Consider the following 27,402-nt stretch of genomic DNA (forward strand, 5'->3'; position numbering starts at 1 on the left):
GGAACATACAGTGGTGCCTCGCACAGTGAGGTTAATCCGTTCCGGATTAACCCTCGCTGTTTGAAAACATCGCTGTACGGATCAAAAAAAGCCATTGGAACGCATTAAACTTAGTTTAATGCGTTCCAATAGCAGCTTTACTCACCATACAGCGATGTTTCTCCGATGGCCGGCAGCCATTTTCGCGCCCTCCCCTCGCTTAACGAGGGCGCGAAAACGCTGTGCGCGGCCATGTTGGGGCTTCCGGCGGCCATTTTGAAGCCGCCGAACAGCTGATCGACGGGTCGCAAAGTGAAGGTCGCTAAGCGATTTTGAGCCATAGGGGCCGTCGGTGTGCGATCGCATTTGCAATCGCTAGAACGGCCCCGTTGTGCGGATTCGTCGTTCTACGGTGCACTCATTGTGTGAGGCACCACTGTACTATGGTGTGGTATGGGAACCTGACAGAATGGTAATAAACTGAGCAAAAAATTAAAGTCATGTCCTGCTTGAATTTGTCATGGATCTATGTCCACAGAGGTCCTGGGGGTTTAAGGGATGTAGTACCCCGACCCCCCCGATTGTGGAATTGTTGCAAATAATGCCATGTATTCGGTTACTGTGATGAGATATTTCTTCTTGCTTCATATGTTGGGGAGCCTGATCCTGGAGACTCAAAAGCTTTATGCAGGGAGAAACTGGGTTTCCAAAACAACTGTTCCATTTGGGACCAATCGTGTGAGAAGTTTCAGAGAAAGACCACTCCGTGTTTGACCTTGATGATGAGGCTACATCTCTATGCTCAGAGATCCTAATATGACTCTAGGATGAGGCACACAACATTGCATAAGGTCGGGAGATGCGCATAGCTGTCCCTGGACCTCAAGACAGCTACTTGTGACCCCACCCCAATATATTTCCTTACAAACCCGTGGTTTTTAAAACTGCAAATTCCTAAGGACATTTTCCCCAAAAACCTTTGGGGGGAATGTCGTGGGGCAGGTGCTGGGGAGGGGTCTTCCAAACCTAGGAGAATTGATCCCTGTGTCACCCACGGTAAATTGGGACTCGTGGGGCCTAAAATACACTAGAAAAACTAAATATTTGGGGAAGGTGATAGTACTGTGGGCTACATTTTTGCCTTGGGGGATGCTTTTTGCCCACCCCTGCCCGGGATCAAATAGGTTGCTTAGTGGCAAAGAGAGACTATTATAGCAGCAGAAACCATATGTCATGTAACTTCCCAACATTGCCATCTTTGTACATAGGAGGACACACCTGCAGTCCTTTGCTTTCGCATACTGTCATACACAGCTGGCTGGATAGCTCAGTGAGAAGAGCCAGGGTTCCCATTAGAGGAGGGGTGCAAGTCCTTCCCACTGCCTGGACTCTAAAGTTGCATAGGGTTATATAAGCCATATAGGGCTGTTAGAACAAGGCGGTTAAGGCAGTCCCAGTAACACACCTTCAAAGGCAGAACCAAGTCAAGGGTGATGTAGTAGCCAAGCCAGTGTGAGGAAGCAGTTGGGGGAGACCCAGTGAAGCCATAAATACAAATGCCTGCAAACACAGCTGAGTCTAATTAGCCTATCTGCCCCATGCCCACCATCTTAAATGTTTTAATGTGTTGAATTTTTTTAAATGTTTATTTGATGTATTTTATGCTTTGAAGTTGTTGTTGTTGTTGTTGATGTTGATGATAATAATAATAATAATAATAATAATAATAATAATAATAATAATAATAATAATAATAATAATAATAATAATAATAATAATAATAATAATAATAATAATAATAATAATAATAATAATAATAATAATGGTACTCGGTGTATTTATATGCTGTAGAACGCCTAGAGTGGCCTTGGCTAGATGGGCGGTATTAAAAAAATCAAATAAATAAATAAATACCCCATTTCAGTGGTTCTTAACCTTTTTGAAAGAAACGCCCCCTTGAGCCATTGAGGAAGTTATCATCGCCCCCCTCGCCATGGTGATGATATCTTATTTATTTATTTATTTATTTATTTATTTATTTATTTATTTATTTATTTATTTATTTATTTAAGACACTTAAATCCAATGACCCCTGAAAACAAAATTAAATTCCAAGAAAATGAAATGCCCCCCAAAAAGTAACATTTAATGATTTAGTTGCAAGTGAATTTTAAGACGCAAAAAGAAATACAAAAAGGGCATAAAAACAAATGCAGGAACTAAAAATTTCAAGACAAAAAGTCTGAAACTAAATTAAAATTGGAGGAAAATATATATTCATGCACAGTGTAAAAAGGCTGCAGCCATCTTCACAGGTTTGGCTTGCTCCAGCGCCCCCCTACCGCCCCCTTCTGCTCCAGCGCCCCCATGCCGCCCCTTTTCGTTCTACTGCCCCTCTGAAAAATGAAATCGCTCCCTGGGGGGCATTATCGCCCACGTTAAGAACCACTGCCCCATTTGAACATACAGAAAGGGTTAAAACCACTGACTCTTCATTCCCCGAGAGTCCCTGGGAACAACGGAAGTACAGTAGTGGCTTCACTCCGCCTGGAAGAGAAAAATGGCACCCCAAAGCTACTTCCGGTTTCTTCCTCAAGTGCACCGTCTTTATCGGTCCCCACCAAAGCCGCTTCTTGGAAGTTCCGGGCGGGGCTGGAGAAGTTTCTTTGCGGAAGGGAAGCCAGTGAGTTCCCGGCGGGGAAAGAGAAGGAGTAACGGGCAGGGCTTGGAAGAAAGGGGGGGGGGGAGGAGATCGGGCAGTTGGCTTGGCTCTGGAAAGGAAGACGGGGAGGAGGGCAGGGGGCAGAGCCCAGGGAAAGGGGCGTCTCGGCTGGTAGGGGGTCCCTGGTGAAACGGGGTCATCCCTTAATGTTCTTTAAGTTTAGGGGGTTCATGATCTGGAGTCGGGGTTCAAGCCCGAGGCCCCAGGCAAAAACCAAGCGAAAATTGCAAACAAATGAAGACGACAAAGACGTTTGGGCCACCTCAGAGGCTAAATGTCATGTTTAAAATTAAGGTTTCCTGGATCAAATGCCTTTCCTCAGACGTCTCGGATGCCTGAGGAAGTGGATGTGATCCACGACAGCTCACACTAAAGTGTAACAGTCTTTAAAGCACAGGTGAATGTTAGGAAGGCAAAAAAGGACCCAACTTTAACGTTGAGAATTAAAAAAATTGAAATGCCCCATGTTCTCCCCAAAATAAGACAGGGTCTTATATTAATTTTTGCTCCAAAAAAACCTATTAGGGCTTATTTTCAAGGGATGTTTTATTTTACAATTAATGTCATCTTCTGGTTGCTGCACAGTGGTGGAGGGTAGGGTTTCACTTAACTGGGGCTTATTTTGGAGGTAGGGCTTATCGTACTAGGGCTTATTTTCAGGTTAGGTCTTATTTTAGGGGAAACAGGGTAGTTAAGAGTTTTCCTATACCTTTGTTGAATCATCAGCCCCAGTGAAGATGGCAAAGAAGAAATCGGGAGACTGAGACTCGGAAGGGCAGATTTAAGGAATTAGAAAAGATCATCAAAGTGTAAGGATGAAGCATTGGATAGGAAGACCAAGATAATCCACACTCTTGTATTTTTTGTATTTTTGATCACCATGTATGGGTGTGAAAACTTGACAATTAACAAAGCTGGCAGCGGGGAAAAATTGATTAATTTGAAATGTGGTGTTGAAGGAGAGCTTTGTGGACTTCCAAAAAGACAAACACATGGGTCCTAGATAAAATAAAGCCTGAACTATTTTTGGAGGCAAAAATGTTGAAACTGAGACTGACCTCCTTTCGGCACATCATGAGAAGGCAGGATTCTCTGGAAAAGACAGTCATGCTAGGAAAAGTGGAAGGAAGCAGGAAAAGAGGAAGACCCAAGTATGAGTTTGACTGACTCCCCAAAGGAAGCCACCAGCTTGAGTTGGCAGGTGGTGAGCAGAGTTGTTGAGGACACGGCTCATTCATAGGGTTGCCATAGGTTGGGAGGTGACTTTATGGCACATCATGGCAACAATGGTGTCACAATGGTTTTGCCTTTTTCCCCCCATTGGTTTTTGCCCAATATGCCTGCCCGGACTAACAGGGCCATACCTTTTAAAACTACAGTACAATTATGAAAGTTCCCAGGGTGCTGGATAAAAAAATCTCAGGGAAGTGTTGTGTTTTCTCAGATTTCTAGGTGAAGGATGGAATTCTCAGGATAGGCAGCCCTCAGGACAGGAGGGGAAAAAAAACATTGTTATAGGATTATTTTATTTTATTTATTTACAAGTTTTTTTTTAGCTGCGCCGTTACCAGTGGTCTCTGAGTGGCATGCAACAATATTAAAACTTTAAAAACATCAAAACCATTAAAAATAGGCAATACAGTATAATAATAATATCACATCCTGCTCCTCATATGGCCAGCTAAAGGATACTACAGTATTTAATTAAAATGCTGGCTAAACAGAAAGGTCTTTGCCTGGCGCCGAAAAGCCAAAAGTGTCGGAACCAGGCGGATCTCTATAGGGAGGGCATTCCAAAGTTGGGGGGCAACAGCCGAGAAGGCCCTATTTCGACATGCCATCCCCCTCACCTCTTTCAGGGATGACACCTTCAGAAGGGCCTCCTGGCCTGATCTTAAAGGATGGGCAGGCTCGTATGGAAGAAGGCGGTCCTTTAGGTAACCAGGTCCTAAGCCATTTAGGGCTTTATATGTCACAGTAAGCACTTTGAATTGGGCCCGAGCAGCAACCGGCAGCCAGTGTAAATTTTTCAGAACCGGCGTGATATGAGTCCGTGCGGCGGCACCACTTACCAGCCACGCAGCCCGGTTCTGTGCCAGTTGCAGTCGCCGGACCGTCTTCAAAGGCTGCCCCACATATAGCGCATTGCAGTAGCCCAGTCTGGTTGTTACCAGTGCATGAGTGACTGTTGCCAGGCTCCGCTCATCCAGGTAAGGGCGAAGTTGATATATTCTCCGCAGCTGTATGAAGGCACCCCTGGACACCGAGTCCACCTGGGCTTCCAAGGTCAGACTGGGGTCAAGGAGCACCCCCAAGCTGTGGACCCTGTCTTTTAGGGAGAGTGTAACCCCATCTAAGGCAGGGAAATGGCCCTTTAACCTATCTGGCAGAGAACCTACCAGCAGCACTTCTGACGTCTGGATGGAGCCTCAGTTTATTGACCCTCAACCAGTCCATTATTGAGTCCAGACAATAATGGCAACTGCCACACCTGGATTGGTAGAGAATGAGAGGTAGAACCGGGTGTCGTCAGCATATTGCTGACTCCTCAGCCCAAATCTAACTAGCAGTCACGAAATGAGAAGGCTGATAATTTATGTTATAACAAGTAATTAGGATAGCAGATAGTCTTAGAGAAGTTAAAGAAGTCAGCCAGACACAGAGAGAGATCTGCCAGCAGTGCTCCAGATGGGTGACTAGAAGAATGCAACACCCCCAGGAGGACTCTCTTTTATTAAACTTACAAGCTCACAGATAGTTGACAGTTTACAGATTATTGACAGAGTTCAGATAGGACAACGGTTACATAATGCCATTAGGATTGGTCAAAGAAAGGCTTTGAAGTTAGCTCCCTATCACTATGAGAAAGAGGAAGAATGGGTAGCCATGCCTCCCCTCAGAAGCAGCTGTGACAGAAGCAGCTGTGACATCAAGTTTGCTCTACACTGAAGAACAGACAACAGCTTAGCAACCTTGGGGAGGGGTTGTTCCAGCACACTAATGACCTCCCCCAGTGGTTTCATGTAGATGTTGAATAGCATGGGGGACAGTATAGAGCAGTATAGATGTTGAATAGCATGGGGGACAGTATAGAGCCCTCCTTGTTGTTGGCCGCCTAGAGTAGTCCATTAGACTAGATAGGCGGGATATAAATTAAATTAAATAAATAAATAAATAAATAAATAAACCCCATGACGAACTGCCATGGATCAGAGCTACTGTCCCCCAGCACCACCTTCTGGACTCTATCAGCCAGGTAGGAGCAGAACCGTCGTAAAACAGTGCCTTCCATTTCCATGGGACCTGGTGGTGAGGACCTCCAGACTTTTGGTGCTGGGGGACCTCAACCTCCATGCCGAGGCCAACTTAATAGGGGCGGCTCAGGACTTCATGGCCGCCATGACAGCCATGGGGCTGTCTCAACATGTCATCAGCCCGACTCATGAGGAAGGCCATACACGTGACCTAGTATTCTCAACAGGACGGGGGGATGGTGGTCCAGATGTGGTGGGTTTATCTTTACCGGGAAATGGTCCGACCATGACAACGGGGCAAGATGGTCTCATGGTTTTACCAAATCATTTATGTGCCACCCAGTTTCTGTTATCTATCACAAGCAGTTACTTTATATTGTCAGAGACGAATGGTGTAACTCTGTTCAAAAGTTCACTTCAGTCAGTCCCATAATCCTCTTCTCTGAACTCCATTTTGTGTGCCCTTTTCGGCATCTTCGCCTCTGTGAGGCCAATCACACATTTTCCTCACAGTGCACTGTTTTCGGTCCTAAACCAGATTTCAAAAGAACTGAACACCAAACAACTCATAAAAGATTGCACGTGTGAAATGCAACCATCCGTCATGGTGTTTTAGAGCCTGGCACGTAGGTTTTACTGTGTGAACTCTATTTTTACCTCATATGTCTGAGGAAGTGGACTCGTCCACGAAAGCTCGCATTATAACATGACGGAATCTTCTCAAGTCTTACACTCCCTCAAAATATCTTTGTCTGTTTTTCCTCCAGGGAGGAGAAGACTCCCAAAGGAACTTCCATTCCTTTGGCTTTTTTGGAGGAGAGGAACGTACAAGACTCTGCCAAAGCTGAGAAACAGCTGGATGACATGGAGGTGTGGAGCGACAAGGAATTCCCGGAAACAGCTGCACAAACCCATCTGAACGAGGACTTTCTCAACCCAGATGTTCAGCCCCAGTGTTTCCGGAAGTTCTGCTGCCAGGAAGATTGGGATCCCCGAGCGGTTTGTAGCCAACTCCACCATCTCTGCCGTCAGTGGCTGAAGCCAGAAAAACACACCAAGGCTGAGATCCTGGACCTGATCGTCCTTGAACAGTTCCTGGCTGCCCTGCCCCCAGCGATGGGGATCTGGGTCAGAGAGTGCAAGCCGGAATCCACTTCCCAGGCCGTGTCCCTGGCGGAAGGTTTCCTCCTGAGCCAGAGAGCAGAGAAGAAGCAGGAGGAACATCTGGTGAGAGTTCTGATCAGCCTAAGGAGCTGCAAATTGACCACCTTTTTATGGAAATGGGCTGAGCCAAGCCTGTTTCTCGTTCTTTAATCTGGTCTCCTTTCCTGTATGTTTACTATTTTTTGCTCTCTATTCGTATGTCAGCTCTTCAAATTTTGTTTTGAGTGCAGAAGTCTTCAGAATTCTTCCCTCAATCAATGAACCATCCATGTGGTCCCAGACAGAGGCCTCTCTTCCTGAAGAATACGTGGGAGAAGGTAGAAAAGGCCATTTTGCCAGGTAAGGAACAGGCCGGCATATTTCTGGGTCTTCTTCTCTCGTACTTCCCCTGTGTGGATGGAATGCATTTTTGGTCCTCTGCATTGCTGCAGATGTTTAAGCTCTTGCGAATCAAAACTTGGAGAGACACTTGATGGCCTTGTGGGTCCCTTCCACTTTCATTACTGTATGATTATCTGATTTAATTGTCATCTGTTCTGTTTCAAATTTTGGTTTATGAAATTTGAAGCTTGGAGACGAGATTGAATTCCGGGGCTGGCCTCACCACCAGGAGCCAGGAGCTCAAAAAATATTTGGCTTTAAGATCCTGTCTTATCAAGGTAAAGGGAACTAGATCTGGAGAACGCTCATATTTCCACTCCTTTAGTCTTCTTTGCAGACGCAGAAAAAATGGTGGAAACACATCTTCACTCATCTCTTCTCTGTGGAGGAGTGGAAACAGTATCTCTGCGGCCCGGACAGGTAGGAGGGAATGAATGGAGACCAACGGAGTGGGGATGTGGGGTTCTCCTCCCCTTATATTCTTCCTTGGGCCTCCAAAAAGTCTTCCGGTTTCCATTTCTTTTATTTTATTTATTTATTCAATTTATACCCTGCCCATCTTTCAGAGCAATTCCCTAGGAATGCTGAGTCTATGACAAGTTGGATCCTGTCCTGTGATCTGAGCCACCCTGTTTGTTTGGTTTGTTTGTTTACTACTATGGCAAAGGGAACTTAAGGCAGCTCAAAAACAGAACAGGTTGTACTAGGTAAAGGTAAAGGTTCCCCTTGACATTTAGTCTAGTCATGTCCGACTCTAGGGCACGGTGCTTATCCCCGTTTCAAAGCCATAGAGCCAGCGTTTGTCCAAAGACAATTTCCGTGGTCACATGGCCAGCGCAACTAGACATGGAACACTGTTACCTTCCCACCGAGGTGGTCCCTATTTATCTACTTGCATTTGCATGCTTTCGAACTGCTAGGTTGGCAGGAGCTGGGACAAGCGACGGGGGGCTCACTCTGTCGCGTGGATTCGATCTTACAACAGCAGGTCTTCTGACCTTGCAGCACAGAGGCTTCTGTGGTTTAACCTGCAGCGCCACCATGTCCCTAGGTTGTACTAAGGACATAAATTACAAAGCCAAAAACGTGATTCAAGGTTTAACCTGGCCGCTCCACAAAATGGCATGCTCATCCAGGGTCAGGTCCTTTCCTTTCAGGGTGCAGTGGCTTTTGAAGACATTGCTGTGCATTTCTCCGAGGAGGAGTGGGCGCTGCTGGATCCGGGCCAAAGAACTCTCCACCAGGAAGTCATGGAGGAGAATTTTGCCGTTTTGCTGTCTGTGGGTAAGCTTTAATAAAAACAAAAAACCACCTTTTCCCCCATAGCTATTTTCAGAGAAGTTGTTGTGTGAGTCTCTTCCAGCAAGAAGAAATCTCAAGAAAGAGCAAAACTATAAGCCAAAGTACTGTGAGCTTCTACAGATTACAATCCACCCTGACGGTGTGTCTGGAAAACTGGTTTCTGACCACCAAAGTGAAGGCGCAAATGGATTTGTTAATTTTAAAGTCTTTATGGTAAAAAAAAAACAGTTGATGCATTTTACTATAAACCGCACAAGGTTTTTGTAATAAGCCAATTAAAAAAACCAGATTTCAAGTACTGTAGGGTTCCTGTGTCCGTGGGGGATCGGTTCCAAGCCCTCCCCCCGATGTTGGAAAACATGGATTATATAGAATGCTATTCATAGCATGGTGTCTGGCGACCTGTAGTGGCCAGTTCTGGTGACTTGAACGTTGGAAACATACCTTTCTAGTGAAGTACGTAATACAGTAGGTAGCTGTGTGGTCAAAACAGAATGAAATCCAAATGCAAAAATAGACCATACCTTTATAGACCACTAAAAATCATCATGTGCCGTAGTGCACAAGCAGAAAGGTATCTGTTTTGAGCAAAGGCCAGCTGGAGAGGTGTGGGTAAGCCCATGGCTTATGCTTCTTTGTTTGGAGAACTGGGTTGTTTCACTCATTCCAGAGACGGCTAAGCTGTAACCATAAAAGACCAACCAGACTCCAGACTTCCGTCTAAGAGACCAGCCTGGCGAAACCCATCTTAACTGAGAAACTTTGGGCTTCACATCTAAGAATAGCTTTCCTGGCAAAATCCACCTCGCCACAAACTTTTGGACTTTTATGTTCTTCATACTGGTACAGACCGGACGAAGTGGGTTTTTTAATCCATGAAAACTTGTGATTTTTTTTTAGCCGTGTAACATTCACCCTTATTATGTTTAGTAGTCATGAATATTCATGTTGTAGGCTAATGTTGCTAGGAGGCAGAGCCGAGAGAAATGGAATAAAGAGGTGGAGTCAGAGAGTGACTGCGGTCAGTAAGAGTCAGAGTGAGTGAGTGGAGAAGGAGTTAAGAGTGTGGTATTTTGGGAGATCTGAGGTGTGATTCAAGAGTGAATAAGAACTGTATAACAAAGTAGGTTGTGATTGATCAATAATTAACCCTGCAGAAGTTACCTATGATTAATAATAACATCTCTAATCAATAAAAACGTTTTATTTAAAAGACAGTGAAGTTTGGACCTGCATCTTCATCCTTCCATAATTAATGTCGATCAACTGGTGGCAGCGGGGTAAAAAGAAGATTAGTTTGCCTTTGTGTGCTCTGTGTTTGGAGAGTCAGGCAGGGGCACGAGGGGCGAACGCCACAAGCGGTCTAGAAAGGTATTCCCTATATTTGTATCTGGATATATTTCTAAGATTTTTCTTTTAATGTTTTTAACATTTTCAGATCATGGATAAGCGATTCAGTGGATACTGATCCCACGGATAAGGGGGTCCTACTGTACCCCCACAACAACGAAAAGAACAAATCACCTAGCATTTGTGCAGGATCGTGTGTTTCCTTCCCAAGGATGCGGAGCCAAAAGTCTTCGTCATGTTTGTTTATGCTTGATGGCTTTTCTTCCCAGATTTTAAGACTTCATCTTATACAGTAGTGCCCCGCTTAACGACATTAATTCATTCCAGCAAAATCGCTGTAGAGCGAAAAATGTAAAGCGAAATAAAAAAGCCCATTGAAATGCATTGAAAATTGTTCAATGCGTTCCAATGGGCTGAAAACTCACTGTCCAGCGAAGAACCTCCATGGGGCGGCCATTTTCGGTGCCTGTGCAGCGAGGAATCCATCCCTAAGCACAGTGGGGGGCCATTTTCTTCAGCTGGCGGCCATTTTGAAACCTGACGATCAGCTGTTTTTCATCGTCGTAAAGCAAAAATCGGTTCCCGAAGCAGGGAACTGATCATCATTAAACACAAAAAACCCATTGGAATCATCGTTTTGCGATCGCAAAAGTGATCACACAAACCTCAGAGTCAAGCGGATTTGTCATTAAACGGGGTAATTGTAAAGCGGGGCACGACTGTATCTTCATTAGACTTAGATCTGGGTTTGGGTTTTTATGTTTTTGTTGTTGTGTTGGTTTTCTTCTTTTTCTTTCAGCTCCTGGGGTGAGAGAGAGAAGGCCTGAGGAAGGAGGACTTCAGAAATGCTTGGGAAATGTGACAGAGAAGGAGGAGAAACCCCAGAGGAGGGAAACTGGAATCAAACAGAAAGGGAATGAATCCTTTCCTTCTCTGCCTAGAAGATTCCCTGAAATCTCGTTCAACGAAGACATCGAGCCAAGCAGTGAAAATCACATGTGCTCTGTGTGGAAGGAAAGCATCAGCGGTAAAACCTGTCTAAATGCCCATTGGAAAATTCGCAATGGAAGGGAGCTACTGAAATACTCGGGATACAGCAAGAGTTTTTCTCGTAATTCATCCATTGAAAAAGATCTGAGAAGGCAAAGGAAGGTTTTTAGTCAGGGAACAGACCTTCCCTCCCACAAGAGCACTTCAAGGGGGGAAGCCCCCTTTCAGTGCTTGGAATGTGGGAAGCATTTCGGCTACAGAAGCACCCTGACGTCCCACCAAAGGATCCACACTGGGGAGAAACCCTTTGAGTGCATGGAATGTGGGAAAAGGTTCATTCATAGCGGAAGCCTTACTTTCCATCACAGGACCCACACGGGGGAGAAACCCTTTAAATGCCTGGAGTGCGGGAAGAGCTTCAATCAGAGCACTAAGCTGGCTTCCCACATGAGGATCCACACCGGGGAGAAACCCTTTAAATGCTTGGAGTGCGGGAAGAGCTTCGGCGACAGGAGCACCCTGAATTCCCATCAGAGGATCCACACCGGAGAGAAACCCTTTGAGTGCCTCAAGTGTGGGAAGAACTTCAGCCACAGCACAAACCTGGCATCGCATATGAGGATCCACACCGGGGAGAAACCCTTTAGATGCTTGGAGTGTGGCAGGAGCTTCCGCCACAGCACTAACCTGACTTCCCACATGAGGACCCACACCGGGGAGAAACCCTTCGAGTGCACCGAATGCGGAAAGAGCTTTAGTCAGAGCGCGAGCCTGATTGCTCACCAGAGAAGCCACACGGGCGAGAAGCCATTTCAGTGCTCGGAGTGCGGGAAGCGCTTAAGTTCGAGCACACAGCTGGCTTGCCATTTGAGAATCCACACTGGGGAGAAGCCATTTGAGTGTGTGGCCTGTGGAAAGAGCTTCAGCGACAGCACGCACCTGGCCCGCCATGGGAGGATCCACACAGGGGAGAGACCCTTTACGTGTCTGGAGTGCGGGAAGTGCTTCAGCCGGAAGACACATCTCTCTGCCCATCAACGAACCCACACGGGAGAGAAGCCATTTAAGTGCTTTGAATGTGGAAAATGCTTCAGTAGGGCGGCGCACCTTGCTTCCCACATGAGAATCCATGGCCAGGAAGAAACATTTCCTTGCTCGGAGTGTGGAGAGAGCTTTAGGTGAAAAATGCACCTCACAAGCCATCAAAGAATTCACAGAGGTGAGAATGATTCAGGCTTTCCCTAATCAGAGAACTAGTAATTATTTACTATATTGGCAGAAGATATATATTCATTTTAAATATTTTACCTCTTCTTTTTTCCTTGAAAAGAATCCAAGATGGATGACATAGTTAAAAAATATTTAAAGCTAAAAAGAGAAAGTATGCATATACTAAAAAGGATCAAGCAAATACCAATTGTTTTTTTAAAAGGTAAATAAAAAACACATTGAAAGCAATAAGGTACGATTATCCATTTAAAGACTCATGATGTTAACATCCGACCACAGATAAACAGAGACAGTCCTTGAGCCCATAATGATCATGTGCTATCAAGTCAGTTCTGACTTATAGACCTTTTTGGGGTTTTCTAGCTAGAGAGCTCAACCTCAGATATGCAGATGATACCACTTTGATGGCAGGGTAAAATAATATGGAGGATAGGCTGTTACCCAAGCAGCAAATCCCCCCTCTCCATGTCGCTGAAATAATCCAATGGAAAGACAAGAGCCAATACAACTGGTTCCAGCGACGTCGCAGGAGTTGCCAGAACGACACGAACTACTTCCGGGACTCCGGCTCCAGATTTTGCCTCGAGGTTAACTCCTGAAGCCTTTTCCATCAGTGGTTATAGCCACAAGGCAGTGGAGGTTTGAAATCTGAGTTTTCCTTCTCCTAGATGGGCTGCCTTCCATGGCTGACGAGTCCCACTATCTGGGTTGCTCCCCCACCACATGGGTGATGGTGGCGCCTCCTCCGTCTCTTCACGGCATGGGGGTCTGGGATCAGAGTTTTCCTTCTCCTAGATGGGCTGCCTTCCCAGGCTGATGAGTCCCACCTACCCGGAGGTTCCTGCTCACTCCTCTAGGTTCCTCACTCAAGGCCTCCTGAATCCCTGCCTGACACTCTATCCACTATGCCACCATAGCTGTCATCATGTCATATAGCCCACTTTCAACTCTAATCTTGACCTAATGGGAGGATCCATGCTGACCAGTTGAAGGCTCAGCCAGACTGTTAACTGCCTCTCAGTTTGCAGAGATACAGACCAGATTGTGACCTCATTCTGACATCAAAGGATTCTGACCTATGACTAGGCTGGTTAGGAGAACTGTGGGAGCTGCAGTCAAAGAAAGCCACTTTATCAAGCCCTGCTTGGCAGGTGATGAGCTTGCCCAAGGTGGCACAGGCCGGCTCTCCCTCCCTGAAGGCACAGTGGGAAATCCAACGCCCAACCTCTGCCTCCACAACCAGCCTTAGCGTGACCCCAAAACCTACTTCCGGTAGAAAAGGTAAGTTAGAAACAGGGATTCACAGGTTCTGAAGGAATCAGGCTGGTTCGACAGCAGAATTCTCTCCTTTTTGGGATCCATAGAAGTAGGGATCAGTTGTACCTTTATTCCTCTGTGTGCCAGATAAAGGTTTGGTGGATTTTATTGTTTTAAATCAAGATGTTGGACCTATTTAAAAACAGCAGTAGTTTTTCAGGAGCATCTCAGAGTGCCTTTTTTTTTAAATATCAGTGATAGAGAAATTCTCCATTTTTTTCTCCAGGAGTCAGTATCTTGGAGATTAAGAAGTACAGGCATAAATCGAATTCCAATCCTTTTCTCCTCTCCTCTTCTTAAACAGTAACAAATAGAGATGGAATAACCCCCCCCCCCGCACAGGTGGCGTTAATGAGGGCCCGGCGTTAATGAGGGCCCGGCTCCATGGGTCCGGACGGTCCACTCACCGATCCGCTGCGGACACGGACGGCGCAATTTGACAAGCGGCTCTGCGGTGTGCAATCGACCTTGCAGCGAGACTTGTCCTCCCGCCTCCTGCTAGGAGTGGTAAGCGGATTGCGCGCTGCGGATCCATTGGTAGAATCGTGCCATCCGTGTCTGCAGCAGATCAGTGAGCGGACTGAAAGAATGGGGCTGGACCCTCGTTATCACCACCTGTGAGGGAGGTATTCATATTTGTAGACGAATACGACTACCCCCATCTCTAGTAACAAATCATTCCCTGCTTCTCTCTTGTCAGAGTGTAAAATTTACAGGCCTGAGCAGAATAAATGTACTAATAAGCAGCCATGATGTTCAGGTGTGTCGAAATGCTGAGTCACTCTGACTCAGGAGGGCTGGCTCAAAGATGATGCAACATCTGTGCTGATTGGATACAGCCAGATGCATAAGTATATATATGTGGACTGTGCAGAGAAGATGTATTCCTGCTCTTCTGATGAATTCATGGTGTCATGCTGTCGCTCTGTATATCTGTAAATATCCTGTAAATACACGTCTGGTGGTGGAAGAAGCTGATTGTGTCTGTGTGTGTCATTTTGCCACAAGGACCTTGAAGTTACTCTGCTAAAAACTTTACGCATGTTCATGCACTAAGATCTCTCTCTCTTCCCCCTTCCTGACTTGTGGTGTTGCCTTCTTTTCCAGATGATGGCGGGACCGTTTCTGGAGGTGTTTCATGATCCTCGCAGGCAGAGGTTGCTCTGAACTTTATGACAATGTGGATTGAAAAGCACCAGAGGCTGGTTGACCAGGGAGACAAATTTGGGGGAAATGGAGTTTTGAAGGGCGAGATCCATCACTTTCTTGGAATCTGGAAATCTCGTGACAAATGTATTTTTTTAACATGAAGATTGTAACAGGAAAGAAGATAATTTTAAATGTGAATGTGTGGAAGTAACAAAGACAGAATACAGTGGTGCATACCAGTACTCACAGAGAGTGTGTGTGTCTTTGGAAGAGAAAACTGGGTGTTTGTGAATACTGTACTGTACTTATTTAATGTATAATACAGAAAAGATAATAAAAATCATCTTCATTGTGATTTAAAAAAAAATTCAATCCCAGAATAGTATTTCCAGTGAAATGGACAGCTTTTTGTCTTTTGCTTGTTTTGTCAAATTCAGTGTCTGTGATTTGTACGTTTATTCTCAATAAACTCTCTCCACATGAATTTGCCCTGTTTGTAGACATTGGGCTTATATCTGTTTCCAGAGGTTTTATCTCCAAGGGACATTGTTCTTTGTTTTGAACAAATGCCAAACAGTCTGTGTGCTCTCCTCCTGCTCAAATGAAGTACTTGTTGGGGGAAAGGCAGTAAAAAAATGACAAAATATTGTAACTACATAAGGACTAACTGGTTGATTTCCTTCTTGAAGCTTTAGCAGATCAAAATCCAATTCCTAAAGGTCTCCCTGAGCGAAGAGGATTTTGACCCATGAAAGCTCTCTCACAGAAGCCAATCTGGCAGTCTTTCTGGTGCTATAATATTTTGTCGGCTTCCTTTTTCTTTTTTTAAAATTCAGTATGCTAGAACAGATTTCCCAGAATCTGGGAACGACTCAAATGAACTGAGGTCATAAGAGCAGTCAGGCTGTGGCTGGGTTTGTGAGCGAGCATCACTGGAGGAGACCAGTGGGATTATTCCCTTAGTAGAAACAAACATGGAAGCGAGGTGGGAGGGGAGAGTGTGGAACGTGATACCTGTCACTCTTCAGCATGACTTATTGAGCCAGATAATAACTTTGAACTGCAACTCCCAGAAACCCCAGTCAGGACAGCTGGTGGTGAAGGCTTCTGGGATTTGCAGTCCAAAACTCCTGAGTAACCCAAGGTTAAGAACCAGTGGTCTATACAACCACTCTGGGCGGCTTAGATCATTTTAAAAAAAGCAATATTCAAAAGCTAAAAACAGTACAGTACGTTGTTCAAATCTTTAACTAGAATTAAACAAAATATGACATTAAAAATAGCAAATAAAAATCAGGACGCAAAAGTTAAAAGCAACCAGGCACAACAAACCATCTTTTAGGAAAAAAAAAAAAACCATCCTCTCAGGCAGCCAGTCACTGAGGGAAAGCCTGCTCGAAGAGAAAGGTCTTCCTCAGTCTGCGGAAAGGGAGTAACGATGGGGCCAGCTTGGCTTCCAGTGGCAGGGAGTTCCAAAGTCTGGGAGCAGCCCCCTGCTCCTCATGTATCCACCGAGCGCATCTGTGAAAGTGGTGGAATAAAATAAAGGCATTTCCTCTGATGAATTTAACATCCGGGCAGGTTCATAAAGGGAGACAAGGATTCCTGAGAGAACTTGGACCCAGGTTGTTTCAGGCTTTATAGGTTAAAACCAGCTCTTTGAATTGTACCGGGAAACAGACTGGCAGCCTGTGGCGTGAGAGACCGAGGGTGTCACATCCCCTCCGTCTGACAGACATATCAAGACTCCAAAAAGGAATTATGTGGTAATCTTTTTTTTAAATGCTGGGAAAGGTGGAAAGCAGCAGGAAAAGAGGAAGGCCACCTGTGAGATGGACTTGCTTGCGAAAGAAACCACAGGCTTGCGTTTGCAAGAAATGAGCCCCCAAAAAAGCCCATTCGCCCACACTTCACCAGCTTTCTGTACAGCAAAATAATAATAATAATGATAATGATAATGATAATGATAATGATAATAAAAAGAGGAATGGGAGCGGGAATCCCTATGCGTGTTGGCAATGTTTGTGCTGCGAGCTCCTTTCCACAACGAAACCTTTGAAATTAAAAGATTTTTAAATTCTTCTCTGCCAGGTTTCTCTTTTCCTCGCCTCATTCCAAGGGGGCCTGTTCTTTTGTTTTCTAACTTCAAAGGGTTAAAACAAGTGATTCCTTGGTCCTAGAGAGAGATCGAGAGGGAGAGATCCCCCCTCCCTCCCAGGAACAAGAGAACGGAGTGATCTGCTAGAACGATCCTTTCCATCTTTCGATCCTTTTGTCTCCTGCTTTGAAAGCTCCCCTCCCTCGGGGTGTGTGTGTGTGTGCGATCCAGGTGGGGCTGCAGGTGAGCCCTTGGGTGGGGTGGGGGGGAGAAGGAAGGAAAGAAGGAGGGAGGCTGGCTGGGAGTCTTGGGCTTGGCTTTGGAGCGGGGAGAGGGGCAGAGGGTTTTGGGGGGGACCAGAGATGGGAGAAAGGGGTGCTCGGCTTGGGGGGGGGAGTCACTGAAAGACCCTTCCTCCCCTCCCTCTCTCCCAGATCGGGGCAGGTGACCCCCCCCTCTGGGGATTGTCATTTCCTCCCCCCCCCCAAAACCCATCTTCTCCTCCTCTCCTTTCCAGCCTGCAAAGCTAAATCCTCCCCACTGATCCTCCCCCCCCCATATTGACCTGGGGGGTGGCTATTGTGCCGTCAAGTCGCCCTTGACTTAATGGCGACTCCGAAATGAGCAACCTCCAAAACATCCTGCCCCTGCTCAGCTCTTGCAAACTCAAGCCTGTGGCTTCCTTCCTCTAGGCGCAGTGGTTCTTAACCTTTGTTACTCAGGTGTTTTTGAACTGCAACTCCCAGAAACCCCAGCCAGCACAGCTGATGGTGAAGGCTTCTGGGAGTTGCAGTCCAAAAGCATCTGAGTAACAAAGGTTAAGAACCACTGCTCTAGGGCAGTGGTCCCCCCCCAACCTTGGGGCCTCCAGATGTTCTTGGACTTCAGCTCCCAGAAATCCTGGCCAGCAGAGGTGGTGGTGGTGAAGGCTGCTGGGAGTTGTAGTCCAAGAACATCTGGAGGCCCAAAGTTGGGGACCACTGCTCTAAGGAGTCAATCCATCTCGTATTGGGTCTTCCTCATTTCCTGTCACCTTCTACTTTTACCAGCGTTATTGTCTTTTCCGGAGAATCTTGCCTTTTCGCGATGTGCCCAACGTAAGACAGCCTCAGCTTTGGGATTTTTTTTGCCTCCAGAGATAATTTAATCTAGGACCCACTTGTTCTAGCAGTCCAAGCTAGCTGGAAAACCGTCCTTTCCCATGAATTGATTCTTCCCCTTCCTGCTTCCTTAATGACCCAGCTTAGCTTTCACACTTGCATTGTGATCGGAAATAAAAAAGTGTGATCTTGGTCCTGGTCTCTGGTAACACATCCTCACACTCAATAATCTTTTCTAGTTCCCCCATTCCGAATCTCCGTCTTTGTCTGATTGCTTCAATCTTGGAGGGTTGGAAACCAGTTTCCCGGTGACCGGACTCCACACTGGTGAGGAGATAAGGCTGCTAACTGGGAATGGGATAAAGGGAAACAACCGATCTCTCCCCACCCTGTCGGGCGAGCATTCGGTGTTTCTGAGGAGGACCTTAAAGCAAGTGGCTTCTCTTTTGAGAAAGCAGAAGAGCCATTTTCCTACGGGAAGTGTAAAGGAGAGGCTGCAGGGTGTAGACAGTTGGATCGATCCCCTTATAATTAGGATTTGTGTAAATCAAGGAAGTTGTGGGACAATGCAGGGCCAGGGAGATATTTTTTTTTCCTGTGACTGTCAGGCAGGAACATCCTTGAACCTTAAACATGACTGAGTGTTCCCACGTCTTGAACTTCCTCTCGATATTTCTATTACTCTGCTTTTTTTTCCCCTATGGAGATCAAAGAAGCCCATTCACTTCCATTTCTTCGGGTGTTGTTGTGGGGGGGGGGCAGTGTAAAGCGCAAGACTGTGTTGGTTTGGAAACCGTGAAACCGTGCAACAACATGGACTTTCCGAGCGATGAGGGCTTCCCGGAAAGAACCACACAAACCGACCCAGAGGGAGCCTCTCTCTCTCTGCTCAGATGATGGGTGCCCGAAGGCTGAAGCCTTTTCATGTTGTGAAATGGTCTCCCTCGTTGTTTAGGAAGAAGGGTTTTTTAATAGATCCCTGACACTATGCGCAGTTCCCGTCTGTCTCAAGGCTTCCATCATCGTTCCACTGCCTAAAAAGTTGCCTACAAACAGTCCGAATGACTACAGGCCGGTGGCACTAACTTCAATCTTAATGAAGTGCTTTGAGCAGTTAGTTCGGAAATATATTATCTCCTGCCTTCCTCATCCCTTTGATGGGCTTCAGTTTGCTTATAAAGAAAATAGATCAACCGAGGATGCGATCAATACTGTGCTTTATATGGCTTTATCCCACTTGGAAACACAAGGGAATTATGTAAGAATGCTGTTCGCGGACTTTAGCTCTGCTTTTAACACCATTATACCCCACAGATTAATAGACAAACTTAAAGATCTTGATTTTCCAGATTCTATCTGTCTGTGGATTTTGGATTTTTTAACAAATCGTCCACAAAGGGTTAAACTGAATGACTACATCTCTACTGACAAGATACTCAGCACTGGCACTCCACAAGGCTGTGTCCTTAGTCCACTACTGTTCTCCATTTATTCATCGGATTGCACCAATAACCATCCCAGTAATAGGATTATCAAATTTGCAGACGATACTACACTAGTAGGACTTATCTCTGGGGATGATGAGTCTGCGTATCGGGACGAGGTATTACAGCTATCCCGCTGGTGCAAAAAAAACAATCTTTTATTTAACATCCAAAAAACCAAGGAATTCATAGTGGACTATAGGAAAAAAAGAGCAGACATTCAGCCACTGTATATAGATGGAGTTTGTGTGGAACAGGTGGTTGAATGTAAGTTTCTTGGGACTATCATAACAAATGACCTGACTTGGAGTGCAAACACCGCTGCGTTAATCAGGAAGGCACAACAACGGTTGTATTTTCTAAGGATTCTTAGAAAGCAACAATTGACTGAGAGTTTGTTAATCACCTTCTATCGGAGTTCGATTGAGAGCATATTATCCTACTGTCTCTGTGTATGGTTCACGAGCTGCACAGTGGCAGAGAAAAAGGCAATTCAAAGGGTGATTAAGACGGCCCAAAACATCATTGGCTGTTCACTCCCCTCTTTGGAAGAATTGTATAAGAACAGATGTAAGAGGAAGATATCTAACATACTGAAAGACTCCTCTCATCCGGGATATCAGCTCTTTAAACTATTACCATCAGGAAGGAGATTCAGGGTATTGAAAGCAAGGACAAGCAGATTCAAGAACAGTTTTTACCCAAGTGCAGTATTGAGTTTAAATGTGGGGCCATAGGTTTTTGGTGGATTTTAATTGCTGAGAGAAAACGGGGTATCTATATTTGGATGGTGAAAGTTGTGTATATTTTAACTTTTTTTTGTAGTGTTGTCCAGTTCTACCTTGGGGAAGAGCACCTCATTTCGTTGCACCCACTTGTGAGCGCAATGACAAATAAATTTCTTATGTCTTATGTCTTATGTCTTATGTCTTTTAAAAAATCATTAGAAAGAATGGCATACATTTTAAAAAATTGTAGGACGTGTGACGGTAGACATTTATTTATCTCAACTGGTTTGTATATTATAGTGGATATAAATAAATGCCATACAGAATTCAAAAGGCAAAAATGTAACCTAGCCGAAAGGGTTCAAAGCGGGGACCTTGCACCCAGGGCTGAGGGGAAGCCTTGGGCCAAATGGCCTGGCAGGCTCCCCCTTTGGAGGGTCCTGGCCCCGAGGGTCTGTAGGCAACTCTGCCATCTTGGCCATCCATGGCTGAAGCCAGAAGAACACGCCCTGTTCTTCTGAGACACTGGACCTGATCATCCTTGAACAGTTGCTGCTTCTGCTTCCACCAGAGATGGGGATCTGGGTTAGTGAAGGTAGACCAGAATCCGCTTCCCAGGTGGAGTCGCTGGTGGAAGGGTTCCTCCTGAACCAGATGTGCGGAGAAGAAGCAGGAGGAAAGAGCAGCGGGTGAGCGTTCTGGTCTCCCTGAAGGACCAAGAAAAGGCCCACTCCTTTTGTGGAAATCGTTTAACCGAAGCCCCTGTTCCTTTCTTCCTGAATCGGGCATCCTTTCCTCTACTTTTCCGTGTTCTTCATCTTGTTTTCTCCATTCCTACAACAGGTGCCCGGATTTTGTTTGCGGTGCAGAAGTCCTCAGCATCTCTCATATTGGGGAGAGGCTCCTCCTGCAGAAGACATAGGAAAGGAGAGGAAGAGCTGCTTCGCCGGGTAAGGGGCTGGTTGGGGGTCTCCCTCTGAAATGTCTTCTCCATTTTGATTAATGGGATGGAACCTACCTCCCTGGAGATGTTTAAACCTCAGTTAACCAAAGCAGAGAGACTCCCTTTTTTTCCTCAGAAATAATAGACAAGCAAAAAACATTTTTCCTCCCCTGTGATTTCCTTGGCAGACCCTGGAATTAGGCTAGGAACCCATCCTTGTTCATCTTTTTGTGTGTGAAGATAAGCAGGGGGAGATAAGCATTTCTATGACATCAGGTAAGCAGGGGGAGATAAGCATTTCTATGACATGTCATACTTTCTCTGCAACCTATACTCTGCCCTTTCTCGACAGATTATTCATAAACATGTCCAAACCCACTTATACGTTCAAGTGTAGGCTGCAGAAAAAAACATGACATGTTATAGAAATCCTCCCCTTACAGATTGAGGGGAGAAATGAATGGGGACTGAAGGTGCCTGAGCGCTTCTTACCTTTGAGCCCTTCTTTTTTGCTTTAGTCAAGACTTCTTGCTAGGAGGGCTGAGACTACGACAAGGAAAGGGTGAGATCCTATATTGTAACCTCCATTTACCTTGTGGATGCCATTCTCATCTGGACTAAATGTTTAAAAACTAGAAAAATGGCTTTCAAAGTTTCCTTTTTAAAATTCAGGGCCCCGTAGCTATCGAGGACGTTGGTGTGCATTTCTCCGAGGAAGAGTGGGTGCTGCTGGATCCAGCCCAACGGGCTCCCCACCTGGAAGCCATGGAAGAAAATAGCACTAGTGTAGTGACTCTGGGTAAGCTTTCTTTTACGCTCCGTTGTGGTTGTTTTCACAGTGGCCACCATTTTACATCCCCTCCCCAGCAAGAATAAAATGACCCTATTGATCTCACTGCCTGCTTTCATGAATTATCGTCCACCTTGAACATTTGGCTAAAGAGGCAGGTTGTGACTGTGAACTGTCGCACTGAAGTAACACACTGCCATTGCCCCCAGTGAGCTGGGTACTCCATTTACTGAGCTCAGAAGGATGGAAGGCTGAGTGAACCTTGAGCCAACTACCTGGGATTGTGAGCAGATCTTTGGCTGCAGTTCTGTGGTTTAACCGTTGTGTCATGAGGCTCTTCCAACCTATGGTGACCCTATGAAGTAGTGATCTTGCAAAAGTGACTGTCAGAATTGTGGGATAGAATTTGGTCTCTGGCCGTAGAGGTTGGAAGTTCGATTCCTCACTATGGCTCCTTGAGAGGGGCTGGACTCAATGTGCAGTGGTGCCTCGCTTGACGACGATAATATATTCCAGCGAAATCGCTGTAGAGTGAAATCCTCATCAAGCGAAATAAAAAAGTCCATTGAAACGCATTGAAAACCATTCAATGCGTTCCAATGGGTGAAATACCTGCTCATCCAGCGGAGATCATCCATAGGGCAGCCATTTTCCGATGCCTGTGCAGCGAAAAATGCCTCCTAAAAACAGCAGGGAGCCATTTTGAGCAGCTGGCAGCCATTTTGAAAACCCGACCAGCTGTTTTGATCGTTGTAATGCGAAGAAGCGGTTCCCGAAGCAGGGAACCGATCGTTGCAAAGCAGATTTTGCCCATTAAAACATCCTTTTGCGATTGCAATTGCGATCACAAAAACATCATCGTGAAGTGGATTTGTCATCAAGCGGGGTAATCGTTAAGCGGGGCACCACTGTATTTGCAATAAAAGGCAGGACTCCCTTATAGCTCTGCAGTTCTAAGATGATGATTATTATTATAATAAATATTATGTGTTCACCTCTTGCAGATTCAACAATGGGACTTTCTTGAATCTTTTCCTTGCATCTTCCTCTTTTCCTGTTGCCTTCAACTTTCCCCAGCATTTTATCTTTTCTCACAAGGGTTATCAGTTCACAGTGTGGCCAAAATATAACTCCTACTGTTAGTCATTTTGCTTCTTGAGAAAGTTCAGGCTTGATTTGATCTAGGCTGTCCAGGGTAATTGAAAAGCTCTCCTCCAGCACCGCATTTCAGAGGAAGCAAATCCCCCTCCCCGTCAACCATTTTCATTGTCCATCCTTCATATCCAGCCTTTTACTTACACACATTGTATTCCTCCCCCCCAATTTTCCCCTGATAATATCTCTGATTTCCACCTACAGTCCTCCTGCTTCATCATTAAATGAATTTAGGAACGCAGGTCTGTTATTTCTATGGGCTTTACCTGAGTCAAAAACGTTATTTAAAATACACTTTGGCTCTATGATTCTTTGTGCAGTCCTCTGTTCAGTTGCATGAAACTTGTATTTGCAATAAATGGGTTGCTGGCTGTTGGTCAGATTTTCAAATTATATTCAGAAAATAATTAAATGCTGAATCCTTTGTGTCCTCTCTTTTATGGCAGTAATGATTGTATTTGATCTTCTGCTTAACAACTCTGCCCAGGTCTTACCAAGCCACACGTTCCTTTAGTGAGTGAGTCAAGCCGTCTCCTATTTGATCTTCTTCTTTTCCTCCTTCCCTTCAACTTTCTCCAATGTTCCTGTTTTTCCCTGTAAGTCTTGTCTTCTCATGATGTACACAAAGTATGTTAAGCCTGAATTTAGTCATGCTTGCTTCTCGAGAGAGCTTAGCCTTGATTTGATTTCGGACCCACTTGTTTGTCTTTTTGATGGTCCAGAGTATCTCTATCAATACTTTTTGTTGTTATGTACCATCAAGTCGCCTCTGACTTATGGCAACTCGATATCTGGCAGAGCGCCTTCTCCCACCCAGTTCTGCCAGAGACACTCGTTCTAGCCAGGCCAGGCAATTGAGGGGCCTAACGCTGAGGGAGGCCCAGAAGGAAAGAACGAGGAGCCGGGCCTTCTCGGCAGTGGCCCCTCACCTCTGAAACAACTTGCCCGTAGAGATTCGCCTGGCTCCCTCTCTGGGTGTCTTTAGAAATAAACTTAAGACATGGCTTATTTGGGCAGGCTTTCCCTCCTGCTGTATTTTAATATTAACATTTTTACATCTTGGACTTTTGCATGTTCATTGGTTCTATTGTTTTTAAATTTTTGTAATGCCGCTCAGAGTAGGCTATTTGTCTAGATGGGCGGGGTATAAATCTAGTAAAATAAATAAACCATATGAATGAGCGATCTCCAAGATGTCCAGTCCTCAACAACCCTGCTCAGCTCTTGCAAACTCAAGCCTGTGGCTTCCTTTAGGAAGTCAATCCATTTTGTATTTGGTCTTCCTCTTTTCCTGCTCCCTTCTCCCTTTCTCAGCATGAGGGTATTTTCCAGAGAATTCTGTCTTCTCATGATGTGCCCAAAGTAGGACAACCTTCAGAGATAGTTTGGGTTTGATTTGCTCTAGGATTCAATTATCTGTCTTTCTCACAATCCAGGGTTTCTACAGAGTTTCTCTTCTAGCATCAGAATCCAAACAGATCAATTTTTTTCTTTCCAGCTTTCTTTACTGTCCAGCTTTAAGGGGCGACACACTTCTGAATTGGTTGTTGTGGGTTTTTCGGGCTCTTTGGCCATATTCTGAAGGTTGTTCTTCCTAACGTTTCACCAGTCTCTGTGTCCGGCATCTTCAGAGCAAAGAGTGCTGTCCTCTGAAGATGCCGGCCACAGAGACTGGTGAAACGTTAGGAAGAACCACCTTCAGAACACGGCCAAAGAGCCCGAAAAACCCACAACAACCATTAGATCCTGGCCGTGAAAGCCTTCGCGAATACACACTTCTGAATTATTTTTTCCCCATTCAGATTCAAAAAGAGGAGAGACAGACACATCTTTTATTTCAAAAGGAACTTCTTAGGTTCTGTCCATACCATCTCTTTTCCTTCCCAGCTTTGAATTGAGGGCTGCCCATTTGAAAGAAAGCAATTCCGGAACTTCAGTCTATCTGTTATTAGGCTTTTTCTCTTTCTTATGGCATAAAAACATGGAGAATTTTGATGAAACAAATCAAGCTCCATCAATTTGACTGGTGATGTACTAACCCTCCCCATATTTCAGATTGCAAAGAGTGGTAACAGACCACCTAGGTATGGTAGGCTGGTATTCTTCCCCGTTATTTGGCGAACTGACAACCCTGCAGTGTAGTCAAGAGTTGTGATCCACCTTCTCGGCATTTTCTTCTTTACAGGAAAAAAAGGTAGCAACCCTATGAATACAAAATGGAGGGCTACTGTAGTGCTGGAAGTCGCCCCCTTGTCGTGGGAGACGCACCCAAACTATTTCCCATCTGTAGCGGAAAAGCAAGAGAATATCCCCTCAGGGTGGGTGCTTAAGTTACAAAAATTTAAGCCTCTGTTGCTCCCCCAGTATTGTTACCATGTTATAAAATGAGATTAAAAAATTGGGTTGGGTGAGAAGAAGGGAGTCTTTTACTATTAGGACAAGAGGTCCTGGTCCATCAGTTTTCATGGACCCTCTTTTGAAAAATATTCATTGAATGGAACATCACCCCCTAACCCTTCCCCTGTCGTTGTAACGGGTGGAGACTTTTTCAGATTATTTTAAGAATTGTAAAATTAATGTCTGGCAAGTTGCTTCGGTAACTCCCAAAAACCACAGTCCCGTGGTGTCTGGAAGATGTGGTGTGAGCCAATTGGATCCCATCACTCCAGTCCGGGCTCCTCTTCACTGGTTCTCCTTTGTGTCCTGGATCAGGTTCAAGCTTTTGATGCTCACGTACCAAAGCCCTTTGCGGTTTCGGGACTGTGGCGTTCACCCTCATTATGCTAAATAGGTTATGCATTATTCATAGTCTATGTTGATGTGGTTGAGAGGTGGGGCCACCAGAGATGTTAAAAAAAGGCTTAGCCTGGGAGTTTTGGGGAGAAGAGTTCAGTCTGAGAGAAAAATAGAGAGAGAGAGAGAGAGAGAAGTGGGAGATCTGAGTAGTAGTAGCTAGTCTGAGGCGGGTACGATTGATATAGATGATTGATGAACCGGAAGAAAATGCTTATGAATTATTAATGAAACACCTGTAATCAATAAACCTGTTTTAAGAAAAAGTGAGGACTGAATGGGCCTTTGTCTTTCCTAAGCAAAGTATTGTACAGGTACGTTGATTTAGCAATCAGCTGGTGGCAGGGTGTAAAAAGGTATTTTTGTTTGTTTTGCCTGTGTGTGCTCTGTGTTTGTAAGAGCAACAGGGGCTACAAAGGGGCAAACGTTGCAGGGACCACACTCTCTGTCAGACCATCTCTCCTCAATGTCACCAGATCCTCCCAGTCCATGCTCCTCCGGGTCACCATTCCAAAGGAGGCCCATAGACATGGCCTTCTTGGTAGTGGCACCAACCTTATGGCTCCACCTCTCAGTGGAGCTACCCCTGGTCCCCTCCCTGTTAACATTGGTTTTCAGGGAGGCTTTCCACCCCGTCCCTGCTTGATTTTACACCTCCAGTCCTTCGCGCCTTGCTCTTCCGTTGTGATCTTGCCACTGATGCACGCCTTTTATTTGTTAACTGTTTTTCGTTTTCTAGTTCTGTCTTTGTAGTCTAATAGTATTTGTTTTGGTTTTATTTGTGACTGCTGTAAGCCACCCAGAATAGTGCACTGCACTACTGGGCTTGTCAATAAATTTAAGAAAGAAATACTAAAAAGTATGAACTTTCCAAGTGAGTTAAGACATGGACTGTCACCCACAAAAAGACACATTTAAAAATCTTCACGTCCTTGCCTTCTCTTTTTCATGCTTAAAATACACAATAAAATGGCACTTTGTTATTATTTTTATGCATTTGATGTTTTGCTTTTTTGATTTGAGATGAAATCTTTAATACTATAAGGAGTTTAAATCTATTTTGATCTCTGTCGTGTTGTATATGTACTGTGTTTCCCAAAAAATAAGATAGGGTCTTATATTAGTTTTTTGCTCCAAAAACACATTAGAGCTCATTTTCAGGGGGTGTTTTCTCTCTCTCTCATATATATATAAAATGAGAGTATCATAGAGTTTGTATATGTATATATCTATATGCATGTGTTTGTGGGTGAGTGTGGAAGCACAACGTGACATAGATCAAAATACTGTAGAATTAAACTCTTTACAGAATTAAAGATTTCAGCTGAAATCAGAAGATTTAAAACACATGATTTTCTATTTAAGCCACAGCCATGTTTTCTGTTTCTGTACTCCAGCCTCTGGCTTGGATTTCAGGGCTGGTGTTAAGGGTTAAAGGGACTGAGTGCTGAGTCCTAGAGAGGCATTCAGGAA

The 27,402-nt window shown here is 45.0% G+C and overlaps 1 protein-coding gene and 1 long non-coding RNA gene across 6 annotated transcripts in view; both read left to right on the top strand.

Annotated features, from left to right (window-relative positions):
• The first annotated feature begins 1,885 nt into the window (after nucleotides 1-1,885).
• The window catches only part of LOC110070035 (uncharacterized), a 34,865-nt gene continuing 9,348 nt past the window's right edge, over nucleotides 1,886-27,402 (top strand). Inside the window, exons 1-6 of one of the 5 annotated variants that reach the window (XM_078387516.1) lie at nucleotides 1,886-2,662; nucleotides 6,723-7,182; nucleotides 7,350-7,458; nucleotides 7,826-7,920; nucleotides 8,643-8,784; nucleotides 10,952-12,320. In XM_078387516.1, the coding sequence (XP_078243642.1) occupies nucleotides 2,259-2,662; nucleotides 6,723-7,182; nucleotides 7,350-7,458; nucleotides 7,826-7,920; nucleotides 8,643-8,784; nucleotides 10,952-12,320 (2,579 nt within the window). In that variant the 5' untranslated portion in view covers nucleotides 1,886-2,258. Of the gene's footprint in view, nucleotides 2,663-6,722; nucleotides 7,183-7,349; nucleotides 7,459-7,825; nucleotides 7,921-8,642; nucleotides 8,785-10,951; nucleotides 12,321-17,022; nucleotides 17,180-18,275; nucleotides 18,364-21,091; nucleotides 21,199-21,379; nucleotides 21,468-21,863; nucleotides 21,991-27,402 lie in introns of those variants that run through there. The other 4 variants (XM_078387515.1, XM_072987264.2, XM_078387514.1 and 1 more) reach the window with 4 other exon arrangements.
• LOC144587426 (uncharacterized) lies at nucleotides 12,368-15,322 on the top strand. Its single transcript, XR_013542582.1, has 2 exons — nucleotides 12,368-13,653; nucleotides 14,797-15,322. It is a non-coding gene; the product is annotated as an uncharacterized LOC144587426 (long non-coding RNA).

The sequence above is a fragment of the Pogona vitticeps genome, chromosome 2 (genome assembly GCF_051106095.1).
Source record: "Pogona vitticeps strain Pit_001003342236 chromosome 2, PviZW2.1, whole genome shotgun sequence".
Classification (NCBI taxonomy): Eukaryota; Metazoa; Chordata; class Lepidosauria; order Squamata; family Agamidae; genus Pogona; species Pogona vitticeps.